At 34.8% G+C, this 20757-nt stretch overlaps 1 protein-coding gene across 1 annotated transcript in view; it reads left to right on the top strand.

Moving 5' to 3' along the window:
* Positions 1–17457, top strand: part of YIPF4 (Yip1 domain family member 4) — a 29746-nt gene extending 12289 nt beyond the window's left edge. Inside the window, exons 2-6 of the mRNA XM_019447954.2 lie at positions 2407–2560; positions 4675–4846; positions 8059–8136; positions 12116–12229; positions 15961–17457. Of these exons, the coding sequence (XP_019303499.1) occupies positions 2407–2560; positions 4675–4846; positions 8059–8136; positions 12116–12229; positions 15961–16098 (656 nt within the window). The 3' untranslated portion in view covers positions 16099–17457. The remainder of the gene's footprint in view (positions 1–2406; positions 2561–4674; positions 4847–8058; positions 8137–12115; positions 12230–15960) is intronic.
* Positions 17458–20757: the final 3300 nt, after the last annotated feature.

The following is a 20757-nucleotide window of genomic DNA, read 5'->3' as shown; positions in this document are numbered from 1 at the left end:
ATGAAAACTTTAGAATCATATACTGTTAAACCTGGAAAGAATTTATTTATTTATTTATTTATTTATTTTAGAGAAAGGGCGAGCAAGCAGGAGAGAGGGGCAGAGGGAGAGAGAGAATCTTAAGATCTTTTTTTAATTTTTTAAATGTTTTTTTAATTTATTTTTGAGACAGAGAGAGACAGAGCATGAGCAGGAGAGAGGCAGACACAGAATCCGAAGCAGGCTCCAGGCTCTGAGCTGTCAGCACAGAGCCTGACGTGGGGCTCGAACTCACGGACTGTGAGATCATGACCTGAGCTGAAGTCGGACGCTCAACTGACTGAGCCACCCATGCGCCCTGAGAATCTTAAGATCTTAAACAGGTTGCATGCTCAGCTGGGCCCTGATGCGTGGCTCAATCCCAGGACCCGGAATCATGACCTCAGCTGAAATCAAGAGTAGGACACTCAACTGACTGAGCCATCCAGACACCCCAGGAAAGAATTTTGAACAGCAAACTGGAGACAAAAGACATTAATGATTTGCTGTATTAATTAGTAGCTAAACTAGGACTTAGCCTTAGAATGCAAACTTTATTACAGTTAATTGCAAGAGTTGTCGCAGCCAGAACAAGATGTGACTCATAATTGAGACACTGATTGATTGAAGTTTAAGCCAAAATTTTAATAGCACTTCTCCAAAACTAACCTAGAATTTAGAGTAATGTGCACATTAAGCTAATTAGAATTTAGAGTAATGTGCACATTAAGCTCTTCTTTATATTGTATATGATCTTTAGAGAAGGAGAGTCTGTGTTAAGAATGTTGTGCTTTTTCTTGCCAAGATTCTTTTTTTTTTTAATTTTTTTTTTTTTAATGTTTATTCATTTCTGAAAGAGAGAGACAGCGCAAGTTGGGGGAGGGACAGCGAGAGAGGGATACGCAGAATCTGAAGCAGGCTCCAGTTCTGAACTGTCAGCGCAGAGCCTGACACGGGGCTTGAACTCACGAACCTTGAAATCAAGACCTGAGCTGAAGTCAGATGCTCAACCGACTGAGCCACCCAGGCGCCCCAAGATTATTTTCTAAAGTATCACTCCAGTCATGTGGCTTCTGGTTAACAGCATTGATGGTTGTTTAATAGTGCATATTGTCTGTGCCTACAGATTTTTTTTTTCTTAATTCCTGTATGACCTCAAGTCCTTTACTATTCTCATTTTTTCCCAACCAGAAAATGGGGCATTTGTACAAGTGTGATTATCTGTAATCTCTAAGGCACAGTTGAAACTATGAATGGAATTTATTTTGTAAGGTCTATAACTGAATCTCTTCACTCCTTTTATTTTTTTAAAAATGATTTTTAAAATTTGTATTTATTTACTTAGAGCAGGCACGTACAGGTAGGGAAGAGAGAGAATCTCAAGCAGACTCCATGCTGTCATTGCAAAGCCTGATGTAAGGTTCAAACTTGTGAACTGTGAAATCATGGCCTGAGCTGAAATCAAGAGTTGGACTTACAACCAACTAAGCCACCCAGGCACCCCTCTTCACTCCTTTTTAGAGCTGACCTAAAAACAAAACAAAACCCAAAAAAACCCAAAACACATTTATTGTTGCCCAAACTAAAAGATGAATAATGTGAATATATAAAGAAAAAAATTAGCTGAAATAGTGGGGATCTCTTACTAGTCAGATTTATCCAGAACCAAGCACTTAACATAGCTATTTGGTGATTTAAATGAGAGGATGTATGAATAATACATAAAAATGTAGAGAAAAATCTGTAGTTTTCTTTAGCAAATTTTCTGTAAGGTTTTCTGTATATGTGTAATGCCTTTAGAAAGAATTTATATAATCACTTTGTTCTGAAGAGTATAGTATATGTAATAATGAAGGGAATCGGAAATGATATCATATATTTTGTATATATCTTCCATATAAAGTTGTTATAGTCCTAGATTTTTTTTACCAGTCTAGCTAATTATTTAAAATCTTTTATGTTTTCACTTCTCTCATGTTTCATTTTCTTGTTGTAAAATAAAAGATGGTTTTTAGATTTTTATCAGCTATAAAATATGAGGATCGTATGTAATAGCAGATGTTCGTAGTTAGAGATCTTCATATGATAGTTATTTTAGGGGTGACTGGGTGGCTCAGTGGGTTAGGCATCCAACTCTTGGTTTCAACTCAGCTCATGATCTCACAGTTTAGGAGTTTAAGCCCTGCATTGGGCTCTGCACTGACAGCGTGGAGCCTGTTTGGGATTCTCTCTCCCAATCTCTCTGCCTTTCTCTCTCTCTCAAAAATAAAACAAATTTAAAACATTTTTTAAAAAATGGTAAGTATTTTACTTGAATATGATGCTCATGTTGGTTAAGATTCACACATTTTTACCTTGATTTATAATTTTGTCCTCTCTTCTCCTAAGATCTTAGTGGTTCGATAGCATCCCCAGATGTCAAATTAAACCTTGGTGGAGATTTTATTAAAGAATCTACAGCTACTACATTTCTGAGACAAAGAGGATATGGCTGGCTTTTGGAAGTGGAAGATGATGATCCTGAAGATAACAAGCCACTCTTGTATGTAGAAATAGTAATATGTATTTTTTGACTTTTAGAACTAGTCTGTGGGATTATTGTATTCTTTCATGTTATTTAAAGACAAATATGGAAAATCTTAACCTTTTTGATGTAAGGTTCTAGCTGTTTTTCAATTTTACTAATAATTGGAAATATTGAAATAATGGGAGGATATTTTTAACCTAATGAATGGCTAAAATTGAATGAATTATAGTTCTGTCTCTCTCTCACACACACACAAACACACACATGTATACTCCAAATGTTAGGGCTTACTTGGGCCTATAACTATCTCAAGTAAACATGCAGTTTAAGTAAAAAATCAGGGTGCTTGCTGTGGAAATTCAGTTTAAGGCAAATTAAAACTTCCAAAAAGGTTATCACTCTAAAATCTTTCCCATATAGAAATTCTAGAGCTACCACTAGAAGGACTACAGAGAGTCTTTCACTTTCTTCATGCTACTTGAAATGTTTTAAGTGATTATCATTTGCAAAAAAAGTGAAGAATTTAACAACTAGAGAAGGAACCTGTAGCTCTGTAAAATTGAGGCATTATCAAGTTAATCTCTGTAATTACTGGTAGATTAAGTGCTGAAACATTCTGTTTCTTAATATACCACATTTCATCAAATTTAAGACAGTAGATTTTAAGATGCAATTATTTTATGTTTATCAATAAGAAGGAAAAATTATGTAAGACAGTATAAAGCTAAGATATCCAAGGGCTGTCTTCTTAGTGTAAGAATAGATGAGAAAAAACCCACCACACATAAAGAGGCAGCAAGGATGTTTGCTTATCTCAAGTTGGCAATGGGTGGGGTGTTGGAAGAAAAATTTTCCCTGAGAATGGAAACCCCACACCATATCATATAGGATTGCAATCTGAATTATCAATATAGTCAAGAAGGGCTCAAGCAGAAGATTTTAAAGTTGTCCCAAAGTAGTAGTTCCTCCAGTAGACTGGCAAATGGAAAGGAGGATCTTGGAAGCTCTTCGCTTCCCTCCAGGCTAAGGGAAGACACCAGCAATTGTGATAAGCATCCCAATTTTAGAGATGTTGAAATGTTGAAAATGTACTATCTTGGGATGCAAGCTGGTGCAGCCACTCTGGAAAACAGTATGGAGGTTCCTCAAAAAACTAAAAATAGAACTACCCTGTGACCCAGCAATTGCACTACTGAGCATTTATCCAAGGCATACAGTTGTGTTGTCTCGAAGGGACACATGCATCTCCATGTTTATAGCAGCACCAGCAACAATAGCCAAAGTATGGAAAGAGCCCAAATGTCCATCAATGGATGAATGGATAAAGAAGATGTGGTATATATATTTACAATGGAGTATTACTCAGCCATCAAAAAGAATGAAATCTTGCCATTTGCAACTACATGGATGGAACTGGAGGGTGTTATGCTAAGTGAAATTAGTCAGTCAGAGAAAGACAAAAATCATATGACTTCACTCATATGAGGACTTTAAGAGACAAAACAGGGGCGCCTGGGTGGCTCAGTCGGTTAAGCGGCCGACATCGGCTCAGGTCATGATCTCGCAGTCCGTGAGTTTGAGCCCCGCGTCGGGCTCTGTGCTGACAGCTCAGAGCCTGGAGCCTGTTTCAGATTCTGTGTCTCCCTCTCTCTGACCCTCCCCTGTTCATGCTCTGTCTCTCCCTGTCTCAAAAATAAATAAAATGTTAAAAAAAAATTAAAAAAAAAAAAGAGACAAAACAGATGAACATAAGGGAAGGGAAACAAAAATAATATAAAAATAGGGAGGGGGACAAAACAGAAGAGACTCATAAATATGGAGAACAAACTGAGGGTTCCTGGAGGGGTGGTGGGGGGGGGATGGGCTAAATGGGTAAGGGGCAGTAAGGAATCTACTCCTGAAATCATTGTTGCACTATATGCTAACTAATTTGGATGTAAAATTTAAAAAATAAAAAATAAAATAAAAAAAAGAAAATGTAATATCTGTGGAATCTGTGAAATACAGTACTTCAGATGCAATGCTTTGTTGACCTATGGAGACAACACTGTCATATTTAAACTTAAATTATGTTGCAGCTGAGTATTTAGAAGTGTGTGTCTTTTAAGAACTTTTATTTTATATTATAGGGAGGAATTGGATATTGATCTAAAGGATATTTACTACAAGATCCGGTGTGTTCTGATGCCAATGCCATCACTTGGTTTTAATAGACAAGTGGTGAGAGACAATCCTGACTTTTGGGGCCCTCTGGCTGTTGTTCTTTTCTTTTCCATGATATCATTATATGGACAGTTTAGGGTAAGTATATCTTACTTTATACAAAATGAAATATTTTAAGAGGTTTGAAAGTAAAAATGGCCAAATATTAAGGGTAATGCTACGTTATGTTTGAGAAATGCTTTACTTATACCCATTATTTCTGTATTGTTCATCTCTAGAACTCTTCGTAATTAAATAAGCAGGGAGTACCTTAGATTAATGCTTTCCATACTTTTACATCATCATTCACATAGAAAGTATTAGTATTTGGCAACTGGGGTTAATAGATGGGACTACTCTCAGCTGAGCAGAAGTGAATAGTGACTAGAAGTGACCAAAGAGCTGCCCTTGCCTTTTATGATTTTCCCCGCGGGATGAAGGGTTTAAAGCACAATACTCAATGTGTTCTTACCTTTTATTCATTTTTTTTAAATAAATATTTTAGGGGTACCTTGCTGGCTTTGTTGGTGGAACATGTGACTCTTGATCTTGGGGTCATAAGTTTGAGCCCCACATTGCCTAGAGTTTACTTGAAAAATTAATAAATAATGATAAGGATTCCAACAGTATTTGTTTTTATATAATACTTTGTTCTACTCTTGGGGGCTTTATCTTTATTATCAAAATACAACATACACACATCACTCCTTAATTCCTAGTTTAAGGCGTTAGAGGAATAAAAAATAACTTCATCACAAAATGATTCGGAAATGAATTCACTTCTCATTGCTTCTATAACAAATTTCCACAAGTTTTGTGGTTTAAAACAGTGAAAATTTATGCTTTTATAGTTCTGGAAGTCAGAAATCCAAAATAAGTTCTAAGGAGCTAAGATTAAAATGTCAGCAGGGCTGGTCCTGTCTAGACTCCAGGGCACATTCTTTTGATTGCTTCTTCCCACTCCAGAGGCTGTCAGTGTTCCTTGATTTCTGACAGCATTACTACAATCTCTGTTATCATGGTCACATTAACTTCTTCTCTACAGTAGTCAAAACTCCCTCTGCTTCCTTTTATTAAGGACAGTTGTGATTACATTTAGTTCTCATCTGGATAATCCAGAATAATCTCCCAATAGCAAGATCCTTACTAATATTTAACTTAGATCAGTAGTTTATATCATGTATTCTGTTGGAAGTGTAAGGTGAATTGAAGAAGTTGAGTGGGGACGCTGGTCTACTACCTACCACTAATCATTCATCTAGAGCATCTCTAATTTTATCTATTTTGTATAATCTTTGAACAAAGGGTTGTTTTTTTTTTTAAACGTTTATTTTATTTTTGAGACAGAGAGAGACAGAGCATGAACGGGGGAGGGTCAGAGAGAGAGGGAGACACAGAATCGGAAGCAGGCTCCAGGCTCTGAGCTGTCAGCACAGAGCCCCACGTGGGGCTCGAACTCACGGACCGCGAGATCATGACCTGAGCCGGAGTTGGCTGCTTAACCAACTGAGCCACCCAGGCGCCCCTGAACAAAGGGTTTTAAAGCTTAAAACAGATTACTACCTCCATATAATGTTGGTCATTTTGGTTTTGCTTGATGTTTTCTCATGACTAGATTGGGGTCATAAATTTTTAGCAAGAATACTACTTTGTGCCCACCTCAGTATACTATCAAGGAGTATGTGATATGAGTATCTTTTTTTTTTCAAGTTTATTTATGTATTTGGAGAGAGAGAGCATGTGAACAGGGGAGGAGCAGAGAGAGAGAGGGGAAGAGAGAATCTCAAGCAGACTTCATGCTTTCAGTGCAGAGCCTGATGTGGGGTTCAATCCCATGAACCATGAGGTCATGACTTGAGCTGAGATCAAAAGTCAGATGCTGAAACAACTGAGCCACTCAGGCACCCTTGATATATCTTATTACTGGTGCTGTTAACATTGGTTGCTTGGTTAGGTGATGAGGTGGTGTGTGCCTAAATCCTCCACTGTAAAGTTGCTGTTTTCCCTTTTTTAAAAAAATAATTTTTTAAATGTTTTATTCATTTTTGAGAGAGAGAGCCCAGAGCTTGAGCGGGGGAGGGGCAGAGACAGAGGGAGACATAGAATCCGAAGCATGCTCCAGGCTCCAAGCTGTCAGCACAGAGCCCAACATGGGGCCTGAACTCATGAACTGTGAGATTATAATCTCAGCTGAAGTCAGATGCTCAATTGACTGAGCCACCCAGGTGTCCCTACTTTTTTTAATTAATAAGTATCTTGTAGACATACTTGATGACTATGCAGACATCGTGTTTCTCATCAAACGTTAGCCCACTAATTTTAGTATCTACAGATGGATCTTGCATGCAGCAATTACTACTATTGTTTACAGAATGGTAGTTTTCTGTTTTCCTCATTCCTTCCACATGTGTTAATTGGTATTCTGTATGGAGCAGCTATCCCTTCTTTACCATTGCTTAATCATTGATTGATTGATTTATGTCAGTATGGAACCATGAATATTTATTTTATTTTCTGGATTATCATCCAGTGCTATTGTCACTTATTTTATTGCTGAGGTTATCCCTGCTTTAGCCAATGAGAGCTTCTTTAGGTTAGCTTCTGTGTCCTTTCGACATATTCCCATCCTTTTTTTGAACATTTCCTTTCCTTCTAATTCTACAGAGTGTTCTGGGCTCATCTTTTATCTTCCGTGCTCCATCCCTAGAATCAATTGCTTATCAAAGGAATCCTCGTTCTTTTATCAGGGAATGATATTTAGAAATCAGGATCTGGGCAATAATTGTGCTTATTTTGCTTTTGGGGCTTCATTATCTCTAGAACCTCGAAGCAGATGAAACTTAGAAGTGGAGGCATGTATCATTATTATATTGTCTCAGGAGTTAAAATTGTCTGAAAGTCTTCCACATTCCATCACTTAGATACATATGTAATTAATGTAAATTTTAAAGACCTCCCAAGAAGATCTATAACTTCTTTCGGTGGTGAATCTTCCTTGCAAGATGCTGTAAACCAGAGGTTTACAAAGTAAACACTTTGTTCTTTTTCTGCATTAATATTTTATAATAGATCTTGAAATACTGAGATTTCCTTAGGCAATTGAACATTGCTAAATTTTCAGTTTGGATGTAAAATTGTATTAACACATTGCATTCTTACTAGGTTTTGGAAAGATAACTGGGAATTCAAACTCTATAACCTGAAATTGGAAACACCAAGCTGTCTTATATTAGAAGAGAATTGACTTCCTGGGAAATTAATCAATTTTTTGGTACAAAGTTATTAATTGCATGAATTTTTTTTCCCTTAAGGTGGTCTCATGGATTATAACTATTTGGATATTTGGTTCCCTAACAATTTTCTTACTGGCCAGAGTTCTTGGTGGAGAAGTAAGTGGTTAATTTTGAAAATAGCCTTTGTTTCTTATCATAAACTTTATTTTTGGTATGTAGATATCATCAGTAGCTATATATTCATCATAACTATTTCTTGTCGTGGAATTGCTTTTAAGTTATGCTACTTCCTTTAAGATGATTAGCATGTTAGTATTGTGCATGCTCAATAAATGTTACAAGAAAGGAAGATGAAAGAAAAGATCCCATACCACTCATAAGTAGTTTACAGCTTTTCAGGGAAGTATATAATTTATTCTCTAGTACAGCAGTTCTCAAACTTTTTGGTCTCAGGTCCCAAAGAGATGTCTTTATGTGGGTTATATTTATCAATACTTACCATGTTAGAAATTAAAATAAAAATTTTAAATACATATTTTTGTTCATTTAAAAGTAAAGCCAAATACATTTTAACATAAATAATATGTTTTGTAGAAAAAAAATCTTTTTCAAAACAAAAAAGTGATGAGTGGCATTATTTTACATTTGTGTAAGTAGCTTTAATATCTGGCTTAGTGGAGGCTGGATTCTCCTATCTGCTTTCTGCATTCAGTCTGTTCTGATAACATTGTTTTGGTTAAAGCATGAAAAAAATAAGGCCTTAAACAGATATTTAATTGGAAACAGAAGACTTTTATTTTATGTATTTATTTTTAATAAATGTTTATTTTTGAGAGAGAGGGAAAGATGGTGAGTGGGGGAGATGCAGAGAAAGAGGGAGACATGGAATCCCAAGCAGGATCTACCCTGTCAGTGCAGAGCCTGATGTGGGGCTCAAACTCACAAACCGTGCGATCGTGACCTGAGTCAAGATCCAGAGTCAGACGCTGGCGCCCAGAAAAGGAAGAGTATTTTAGTAGCTTTTTCAGATGATTGTGGCTATTCTTCTCTGATCTACACCTACGTTCAACAAGTAGTAGTTTCTTAAAGGTTTGTTGCAATAAGGAATCTCAAACCCTTTTAATGAACTTTTCATATTCTGTCTCATTAAAAGTCACTTTGGGTGAATCTTTTTACCCATGCATGATCATTTGGAGAATACTGGTTCACTGAGTTTTGCTGATCTTCTAAATGTTGACACATCTTACTGTACACTAACAGAAAATCACATTCTTTAATATCACCTCCTATCTCATCAGAAATGTGTGCTAGAAAACTGTCAACCTTACAGTGGTAGACACAACTTTTCCAAAATTCTAATTTTTGCTTAAGGATAGAATTTTATCGGGGCGCCTGTGTGGCTCAGTCAGTTAGGCATCTGACTCGGTTTTGGCTCAAGTCATGATCTCATAGTTCATGGGATCAAGCCCCGCATCAGGCTCTGCACTAACAGTGCAGAGCCTGCTTAGAATTCTCTTTCTCCCTCTCTTTGCCCCTCTCCTGCTCACGCTCTCTCTCTCTCAAAATAAATAAATAAACATTAACAGGGAAGGGAGGAAAGAAGGGAAGGGAAGAAGGAAAGAAAAGAAGGGAAGGGAAGAAAAGAATACAAAAGAAAAATGAAATTGTTTTGACCTTCCATTCTTCTGGAAGAGTTGCTGGGACCCTCAGGAGCCCATTAGCCACACCTTTAGAATTGCTACCCCATTAAATAAGACTTTGTGAATTACTTTAAACGTAGGAATTCTAACAGTTTATTCTTTTTTTTTTTTCCTAGTAGTTTATTCTGTGGAGAGAGTAAAGCAGAGGGGATGCCAGGCAGAGAAGTGATTCAATGGCCTAAATGAGAATTGATTGCTAAATGTAGAGATCTTGACCTCTTTTGTCACTTTTGGTAGAAAGATCTGCCGTGTTACTTAGCTCTTGTTTATCTGCTTTCCAGCTTCCAAAATTATGTTGCTGTTGTCCCATCTTCTGTTCTTCTGTTTAAGCCTCTTTTTTAAAGAAAATTCTATTATCAATGAAATAAAACATTGTATTTTGTGATATAGAATATATAGTTATCTATACACCATGCAGGCCACAAAGAATGATATGAAAATACCATCATTCATAAAGTGTCACAACTGACAATTACTCTAAAGATGAGGAAATAACTTTCATCAAACTTTATTTTCTCCAAAACTATACAGTTATCTTATACAAAAGAATACTTTGATTCTTGTAAATGGCTTTTTTGTCATTACACTTACTCTCTTTATTTCATGTGTCTGATCTAAACTTACAGAGTTTAGGATCAGACTTTTGTTGCTGGTTCTTTTGATAGTGTTATTTTTTTTTCTGTTTTATTCATGATTTCATATATACATTGGGGCTTACATTACTGACAATAGTGTAAGGTATGTGAGTAATGAGAATGAACTTGATCTGCATTATCTGTATTCTGAGAAGGCTCAGGGGTTTCATCCAGAGCTCACTGAGCCTTTAGTTATCACTTCTTGTGGTGAATGCTGAGGTGTGCCTTCATATTTATACATTTTTAATGTGTCACTTAGGGATCAGTTCTCCTTTCCATAGTGAGCAACCTATATGGCCTCTATGTATTTTTCTGCTACTTAGTTTCTCCCAGGCGTGTGCAGTGTTCTCAAAATGCATGATTATTTTGTGGTTTAGTTTCCATTTTTTATGCCTCTTTTAAAAAAAAGTTTTTCCCCTTTTAGTATAGTTTCAAGAGGGAATGATACTAGATATATGTGCTCAATCCATTATCTTAACCTAAAACCCTTAAATAAATGTAGAATAACATTTATCTGTGAAACTTTTTTACTCTGCATATGGAAATATAAAATAATTCTAATGGAGATTTAAAATTATATTTGTTTACATATTATTTGTTATGTTTTAACACCATGCCATGTAATATTTATATGAAAAAAGATATCACTAAATGCTTTGGTAATTTGGAACTGTTGATGTAGGAGTTAAGAGACCTGGATCTTAATTTGCACTCTTTTCTCCTACCAACTTTGCTTTCCTGAACAAAGCACTTTGTCTCTCTAAAAATCAGTTTCTTCATAATGGAGGCAGTAATACCTACTTAAAGGATTGTTGCTGCATTTGATCTGTCTTGATCTATCACAGAGCTTGACACACAGTAGCCACTAAAAAATATTTTTTCCTTCAGTCTCTTCTTCCTGCCCTCCCTTCCCTTTTAGTCTGCGCTTACCACATGTTGCTTTCTAGACCTTGAATTTTTTGCTTGAATTAAGATGGTTGTGATCCCTTTAAGTAATCCTTCTGGGGTGCCTGGGTGAGTTAAACCTCCAACTCTTGATTTTGGCTTAGGTCATGATCTCATGGTTTGTGGGTCCCAGCCCCACATTGGGCTGCTGTACAGACAGCAGAACCTGCTTGGGATTCTCTGTCTCCCTCTCTCTATGCCTTTCCCTGCTTGTGCTGTCTCTCTCTCTTAAAATAAATGAATAAAAAAATTTTAAATAAAAGTAATCCTTCTACAACTTTAAGGAAAGTAGTGACAAAGTATACTGTAGTTGTAGTGAAGGTAATTGGATATATAAGTCTCAAAAGAGAGAAGGCTGGAAATGTAGATTTGGGTATCAGAAAATTGATGATAATTGAAACAGTAGTAGATTGATAAGACTGTAGGAACATAGCAGGTTATATGATAATTTGAAATATAAGGCATATAATACTTCATGATTTTTTTTTTAAGATTTATTTTTTTAGAGAGAGAGCACGAGCTGGGGAGGAAAGGGTTGGGGGCAGGGAGAGAGAGAGAGAAGAGAGAAGAGAGAAGAGAGAAGAGAGAGAGAGAGAGAGATTCCTAAGCAGCCTCCACATTCAGCGCAGAGCCCAGTGTAGGGCGTGATCCCATGACTCTGGGATTATGACCTGAGAGGAAATCAAGAGTCAGGTGCTCAACCAACTGAACCACCCAGATGCCCTGATACTTGTTGATTTCTTCTTAAGTCTCACATTTATGAAAGTACAACAATAAATATGTGATGTTCAATAGTAATTAAAATAATTTACCTTGATTTCTATGATATTTATTTAAAATTTTGAAAATTCACAGGTTGCATATGGCCAAGTTCTTGGAGTTATAGGATATTCACTACTTCCTCTCATTGTTATAGCCCCTATACTTCTGGTGGTTGGATCATTTGAAGTGGTATCTACACTTATAAAAGTAAGTAGTGTATATCATAAAAATTAACTATATTCCAATAACAAAAGTATACTAGTTCTCTGCCTCAGAATATTGTAGTCTGTACCTATCAAACATTTGTAAGTGTTTGGAACAGTGATCTTAGTCATTGATTTTACCAATTGTGTTTCTTTTATTTTCTCATTTTAATCACCAGAAATTATAATGTATGTCTAGGGAGGAGTAAAGAACAAAGAGCAAATCAGGATACAGGATATTACACTCAGATAAATTTTTTATTTAAAAAAAAAACATTTTTTTAACGTTTATTTATTTTTGAGACAGAGAGAGACAGAGCATGAACAGGGGAGGGGCAGAGAGAGAGGGAGACACAGAATCTGAAACAGGCTCCAGGCTCTGAGCTGTCAGCACAGAGCCTGACGCGGGGCTCGAACTCACGGACCGTGAGACCATAACCTGAGCTGAAGTCAGGCGCTTAACCGACCAAGCCACCCAGGCACCCCTCAGATAAATTTTTTAATGTTGAATTTTTCTTCTCTGTGTTTGTTTGTTTGTTTGTTTGTTTGTTTGTTTTTGGTCTTTTCCATAACCTTTATTTATTTTTATTTATTTTTAATTTATTTATTGTTTAATTTACATCCAAGTTAGTTAGCATATGGTGCAGCAATGATTTCAGGAGTAGATTCCTTAATGCCCCTTACCAATTTAGACCATCCTCTCTCCCGCAATCCCTCCAGCAACCCTCTGTTCTCTGTATTTGAGTCTTTTATGTTTTGTGTCCCTCCCTGTTTTTATATTATTTTTGCTTCCCTTCCCTTATGCTCATCTGTTTTGTATCTTAAATTCCTCATATGAGTGAGGTCATACGATATTTGTGTTTCTCTAATTTTACTTCGCATAATACCCTCTAGTTCCATCCCCATAGCTGCAAATGGCTCTTCTCTGTGTTTATAATACAACTTCATAGGAGTTAGATTTTGTGGGTGACTTATATTTAAGATTTTACCAGACATTTATTTAATAACTGGTACTCCTATTTGAATAATAACTCCCTTATCAAATATGAAAGACATGGTTGTAATAAATTGGCTTTTCTCTGTTGCAGAGATCAGCACTTCTTTATGCTGTGTTAAATTTACGTTAACATAAATGCATATTAAACATTTACTGATAATATTAAGTATTAAGTAGTAAGATAACCTAAATTTTGAACAACTTTGGGAAATAAATGCTTAGCACATGTATTTATATTACACAATGAATGTAATTTTTTTCTTTATGAGAGAATACAGAACTTTTTTCTTTTTTTTAATGTTTATTTTTGAGAGAATGTGAGCAGGGGTGGAGGTGGGGCAGAGAGCCGCTTGAAGTGGGCTCCAGTCTCCGTGCTGTCAGCACAGAGCCTGTTGTGGGGCTTGAATTCAATGAACTGTGAGATCGTGACCTGAGCCGAAGTCAGACGCTTAACTGACTGAGCCACCCAGGTGCCCCAAAAATACAGAACTTCTTAAGACTACCACTTTCAGAACTGCCATTATGTAGCCTTCACATTAAAGTATTTGTTTTTAAGTACAGCCAATTAATTTTTATGACATTTGGTTTTATTTAAAGTCCCTTACTAATTCTAATATATGGGAGAAAAGATTCCTTTTAGAATTGGTTAACTACAGGGTAATAATGAGATATAAGTATTAGGTATTGAGAAGAGTAGAGATTTTGGAACCAATTAGTTCTAAATTCGAATTCTGGTTCTTCCACTTATTTGCTACCCGCTTGGGGCTATACCTTTTCTTATCCTCCTCTGCAAATTGGGAATCTTGACAACTGTTTTTTAGGGTTCATTATCAAAATGGTAAAGTATTTATGCTTGGCACAGAGAAGACACTCAATTAGTAGTTGTTATTACAAATATTATAAAAGAATATTTTGAGAACATCTTTGTATATTAGAACTACTTGATCACTTTAGAGACCAAGTACCAGATCATTCTTCTCTCTGCCTTCTAATCCTGAAATCTTTTTTTTTTAATTGGCATTATCAGCACTTAATTTAAAAGTCTTACAGTACAGAAGCTAGCCCCATTGCTGACATGTAATTATCTAGCTTTAGTGAACGTACCACTTTACTGAATCATTCAGGATCTTTCTTGCTTGTGTGTTGTTTTAACTTGGGTTAAAGCCTGTTTGAATACTTCTAAGACTACTCCCAAAATTGCTAAAACTGTGTGTCTTCTGGTCACTTTTAGTAATCAAGTTCAATTGAAAGTTGGTGTTTAGCATTCTGTATGCAATTTATGAATGTATTATTATGAACCGGAAAGTCTTTTGTCATTAAAATTTTAGGATACAATTGTTTTAAACTTCAGATTTTTCTTTCCCCAGTTTTTTTTCCTAATTGTTTAATCTTCTGTTTGTAGTGAGCCATTGTATGTTTGTTTCCAAGTCCAAGATTTATGGAGAAATATGTTGCAAAACTCTTATCATTTAAATCTCATTAGAATACAGTTCAATCTACAAGCATTATTTTTTTAACATTAAATCTCTGTAATTCTTACCAATCTTTAACTATTTACTTATAACAAAAAAATGTATGACATACAAATGCAATTTGATCATAATCTTATTTGATATATTTCCCTATACTTTTCTGAAAATCTAAAATATTTTGTAGCTTTTTGTTTTAGTTTAAAAAGAACAGTAGAAAACCGGACCATCTCAAATACATTTTCAGGCTGTCGGTATTTATTTTTGACCTCTCTACCAGTGGTTCTCAAGGACGATTTTGCCTCCCAAGGACATTTGGCAATGTCTGGAGACATATGGGGTGTCACAAACGATGTTGGGAGTGGAATCTTACTAGTATGTCATGGGTCGAGGGCAGGGATTCTGCTAAAAATCCTGTCATGCACAGGACAGCTTCCCATAACAATTATCCAGCTCCAAAATGTCAGTAGTACAAGGTTGAGATATCCTGCCCTGTGCCAAGTCCTTTTCTATCATAGTTTCTCTGATTTCTACCCTTGAAGTTCTTCCTTTAATTTTATTCTATAAAATGCCGTTAGCAACTACATCAGTAAGTGTTCTATAAGTTTCCAGTGGAAATAACTTAAAATTTGGTACACGTATAATCTGAAAAGCACAGTACATTGTATTTAATTAAACTCTTGACCAAACTGTTATTTTTTCCTCCTTTTTATTTAACCCCATACTTTTACCTATTTCTGGGAAAATGCTGTTCTATTTCATAAACATTGTGTAAAATTTTGGCTTAGTCTGTTTTCCTACTTCTTAGAAGAAAAAACAGGAAAAAATTTACTTTGTAATGAAATTAATTTTCTTTCAGCACATTTCTTTCAGTTGGCCAAATTTCTTTCAGTTGGCCAAAAGTTGCCTTATCTTAAATCACCAGGGACACTGTTAAAAAGACTAATTAACAAAACCCTTTCCTGACGAGATTTTGATTTAGCAAGCTAGAGTGAATCCCCGGATTCTCTTTTTAATAGGCGCTCCGAGTCATTCCTAGGATTAGACAAGTGTGATAACAAAAGACTTCATTTCCATACGTCAAGGAACAAAGCAAGGATAAACATTCTTAATAATAATCTTAAACATTAAGTTTTATTGTTTACCACAATTGGTTGTCAGGGTTGTTTTAAGAAACTATTGTGAATGTTATTTTACTGTCTGATACCCAGAATGTTAATTGACTTGCTAATATGCTGCCTTTTGTCTTTTTTGTTTGTTTTTTTAAAGCTGTTTGGTGTGTTTTGGGCTGCCTACAGTGCTGCTTCATTGTTAGTGGGTGAAGAATTCAAGACCAAAAAGCCTCTCCTGATTTATCCAATCTTTTTACTATACATTTATTTTTTGTCCTTATATACTGGGGTGTGATCTAAGTCATGTATGAGTAGAAAAAGACGTTACATTTGTGTGTGTAGGCTGGGAACTCTTGCTGAGGGGATTGAAGAAATCCTGTTGCTGGTAAAATTTTACATGTTCCACATGTAAAGGCAGGTTGAAAGTCTTTTTAAAACAACATTTTTTTGTATTTAATTATTTGCAGTTATCTGGATTTTTTTTGGTCAGAATTCCGAATTCTGTTTGATTCTTCATATTCCAGTGAATAAAATTTAAAAGCATTGTGTTTTTAAGATTGTGTCAATATTCACCTAAAAACTTGTGCCAAAAGCACCTGGAATGGTAATTATATTTCATTCAAAGGGTAAATATGGCAGCATCCTAATAATCTAAAAGCGCAATTTTTTCTTTAAAGGGTTTTCTCCTGCATTGCAGATCCTGTAGATATATATTTATATTTATACGTATATATTTATGAAATTATTCTTTTTATTCACAAAATATATTTCTGAATAGCCTAAAAATTGAGATATTTTCAATCTGATGCTTAACCTTTCTTTAATTTGGCCATTAATCTTTTATTTATAAATTCAGATTTGTTTTTTAAATTGTGTATAATTTTAAAAATCTCATACATGCTTCAGTATGTCCTTGTTAAGAGTCCTAATAACAACTAAAACTAATTTTTTAACAGTTGCTGCTGTAGATTTGGTTTTCTTGGTATGCTTTGAAAAACTATTTTTGAATGCCTAAATATCTGATTTCAGTTTATGTTTATCTTTCTGACCAAAGGAGCAGGAGGTATAATGGATATGGCATTATTAAAATTGTCAATATGTAGAGAAATAGTAATATTTATAGCATCAGAAATATTTTTAAGTGGTACTCCTAAGTCATAAAAGTTGCTGGAAAGAGACCTTTAAAATCTTGTGGTCTTGAATAATGTTATATGAAGTAGAAAAAAATAAAATGCTTCCCAGCTGTGTGTTTTGTTTTATAACACCTTGTCCTGTATTACTAAACAAGTATCAGGTACTCTAACAAATGTACAGTATTTGCTAAGGGAAATATTAAGAAATTTTAACTAGTGAAATTTTTGTTGCAAATTATTTCATATACCCTGGTGTATACTTTAGTTAATATAACTTTGTAAAGTAGATTAAATATTTTATTTATGTCCATAAAACAGCAAATGCCTGGTAACTATCAGCAAATTATATTATCCTTTCTGGTCTCAGCTGGAAGAGTTAACTGCTGTCCTCAATATGATACCATTCCTTTAACAACTTTATGCATCAGGAAATATCTAGCAACTCTGAAGCAAGTCTTCAAAGTACCAAACCCATCTCTCCTCCTTTCACTAAAAAAGGGAAAAAAAAAAAAAAGGAAAAATTTATTTTAAGCTACAGGAAAAGGGTGGAGCTATCTTTGAGCCAGAATAATGTGAAAATTACATATGCTAATTTTTAAAAACAAGCTTAGGACAATAGATTGAAGCACCAGAGGCACAGAATTTCTGGAACCTAAAATAATATGAAGTTGTGAGGAAGGATCAATAGCTACAGAAGTAGCAACTGTAAAATAAACATTTGTCACACATAAGAAATTCCTGAGGTCACTACTTTGTTACAGTCAATTATTATATTTGATATTCATAGTGTTGACCCTGAATCTTCCCCCAAGAAGTTTGGGGGTTGGTCCCAGGGGGTAGAATTTTACTAAGCAGTACATTAAGCCATTTTGGGACCCATTCTATCAAAAACTGGTTTAATTTTTTTAACCTATCAGTTCTTTAAGATGTGAATGCAAAGTTTACATATTGTATTGTGTTTATTCCCTAATGATGAAGATAAAATGAGGTATTTATGTTCTAAAAAGGTGTTTAAAAATAACAACATTTAATCATGAGAACATCCGCTCTTTAGGGTATATGTAGGTACTATTTATCATGTTTCAAGCTCAACCAACATACTCATGGGCTAATGAGCAAAGTAGTTAAAACAGATTGTCAGTTTGGAAATGTAATTTGTAAATTTGTACAAGAGACATTACTGCTAACAATGATAAGCTGACCGTGATAATGTCCTTTCCTTGAATTTTTATATAATAATATTTTCTAAGTCATACTGATTTTAAATCATGATTCCAACTTAATTATTAGTTCATTAGTATTTTTAAAACAGAACTCGCCAGATAGTCTCTTCTAGTTGTGTGTGTGCGCGTGTGTGTGTTTTCAGTTGTAGCAATTGTGATGAATGTTAATCCTCAAAAGGAGAATTATGAGTAAATTATATTTACTTATATTTCAAATTGATTGTAAAATAATTGAAATTTGGATTAAAAATCAAAGTCTCTTTATAATTTTCATTGTATTAGAAAACAGTTTAGGAAGATTTGTAAAGTTTTATGAACCATTATTAAACTTGCTTATTTCCAAGGTCTATAAGACAGTTTTATATAATGGTGTGTGTTTCCAAAAAATTCCCCAAATATTAAAATGCTAATATAGAGTTCTAAATTAGTGAAAATTCGCATTGACTGAAAATAATGAGGTAGATATTTTTGTTTATTGTTTAAAATTCAGTCAATTTATTTTTTTAAATTACATTGTTCTTAAACATTGAATAAAATAATGCTTCTACACCTAATAAAAACAGAACATTTTTCATATTGAGCAAAACTAATTGAATATTTTAAGATGATTGTTATTTATTTATCTTTTACATTTTTATGCATATTTTAGCCAGTTTTAGGCTTTAGGAAATTGTGACACATTTTTAAGTTTTGTTATAATGTCTTCCATGTAATTCTTTTTTTTTTTTCCTTCTTTTTTTATAGTGAACAAGTTGGGTTTGTTGTTTTGTTCTTTGCAGCAAAGGATGACAACACACGTCATAGGCTTGTATTAATATAATTCTTTCTGGTTGCATGGCATGGCAGTCTGAAATAAGTCTTGATAGAACTAAAAATCACCCTCAGCGATTCTCTGCTCTGATAACATAAAATAATAGTGTTATTTTATTTTATTTTATTTTATTTTATTTATTTATTTATTTGAGACAAAGACAGAGCATGAGCAGGGGAGGGGCAGAGAGAGAGGGAGACACAGAATCTGAAGCAGGCTCCAGGCTCTGAGCCTTCAGCACAGAGACTGACGCGGGGCTCGAACTCACGGACTGTGAGATCATGACCTGAGCTGAAGTCAGACGCTTAACTGACTGAGCCACCCAGGTGCCCCAAAATAATAGTGTTTTGTCACCACCTTTCATAAATGGTTCTTGAAGGGAACCCTTGTGTTAACATCTTCCCTTTCACTACATTTTAATTTCCCTTTAGAAACTGAATTACAGATGCTTTATTTCTCATTTGTGTACTTTCCTAACAGTAGTATGTTTGAGAATCTGTTGCCATTTTGTAAATAAATCCCAAAATAAGATTTTGACCTTAATAAGGCTAGACAGTCTTCTGTCTCTGAACTTCAAATCATGATATCTTCTGAAGAAAGTTCCACTTGTGATTGTATTTTCTTTGTAACAAACTGGTATACATTTTAGACCCTACCTTTTCTCTATGGAGTGTAGTGGTCTGAAATTCAGAAATGAGAATATTCCCTGTTGAAGGCGTATTATTAAGCAGGAAGCTTAAGGTTAGATTTCTCATTTGTAATTCTTTTGATATGCTGAGGTTGCATCTTGGAGGTTAATTAAAGGAAAGAATGTCAGGATGATTAAGATGGCATCAGTAAAATAATACCCAATTTTTCATTTTTGTGTTGGTAGTAACCGTAGTTTCAGCTTATTTTATGCAAAATATCCATGCGTTTTTACTTTGAAGATATGTGTAGTTTGCAAGTGCTTGAAAAAAATTCCTTAAACATCCCTTGTGGCTAGTTCAGTGGTATATTTGTGCTATCACTGAGATTTTTTAAAAGTTAGATATTGGTATGAAAAAATATTTTTATAAAGTATTTTGAACTTGTAATAGAGCATGTGAAGGTTATTAGTATAGTAGAGAAGTAAACTTTGCTATTTGTAATAATTTTCTTAACGCTCGGAATATAAGTAAATTAGGTTTATCGAGAACAGATACCTTGGTTTTTCTATAATAGTTGCCACTGAGCAACTTTTATCAAATACAAGTGGATTGCTGCTATTCACATAATAAGTCCTCGTTGTTGAAGGTAAATGATTGAAATTATGTATTTTTGCTTGATTTTATAATGACCCTACTCACTTTTGTGGAATTAATCAGTTGCTATGTGAAGTATTACTTAAATAGGATGCACCATTTGATAAGGAAACACTCCATATGTTTTGTAATCCTTATACAGAATTATTTTCTCTTACTCTTATTCATGATGATGGGCCTAGGTGCTAAATCCCTCATATTCGATCTTCTTTGCCGCATGGGACTTAGGAAAATCTTTTGCCCAATAAAAATTTATTTTCAAAGGATGGTACTGGTGGTGGTCCCAAGAATAAAACATGCAAAAGAAATGGCATTTGAATTGGGTACCCTGAATATGAAGAGATAATAGATATCAATCAGGTATTTATTGCCCCCTCTTGTATGTGCTGGGTACTGTGGTAGGTACAAGGATACAGTGGTATGCAAAAACCACACATGCACACCCTAACTTTAATGAGCCAGTATTTTTGGAGAGTTTCACAAGTTGTAAAACAATTGCAACAA

Source organism: Panthera pardus, unplaced genomic scaffold (genome assembly GCF_024362965.1).
Source record: "Panthera pardus isolate Hobbes unplaced genomic scaffold, ASM2436296v1 HiC_scaffold_26, whole genome shotgun sequence".
NCBI lineage: Eukaryota > Metazoa > Chordata > Mammalia > Carnivora > Felidae > Panthera > Panthera pardus.
Note: the sequence above shows the minus strand (reverse complement) of the source record. Positions and strands in the feature narration are given on the sequence as shown.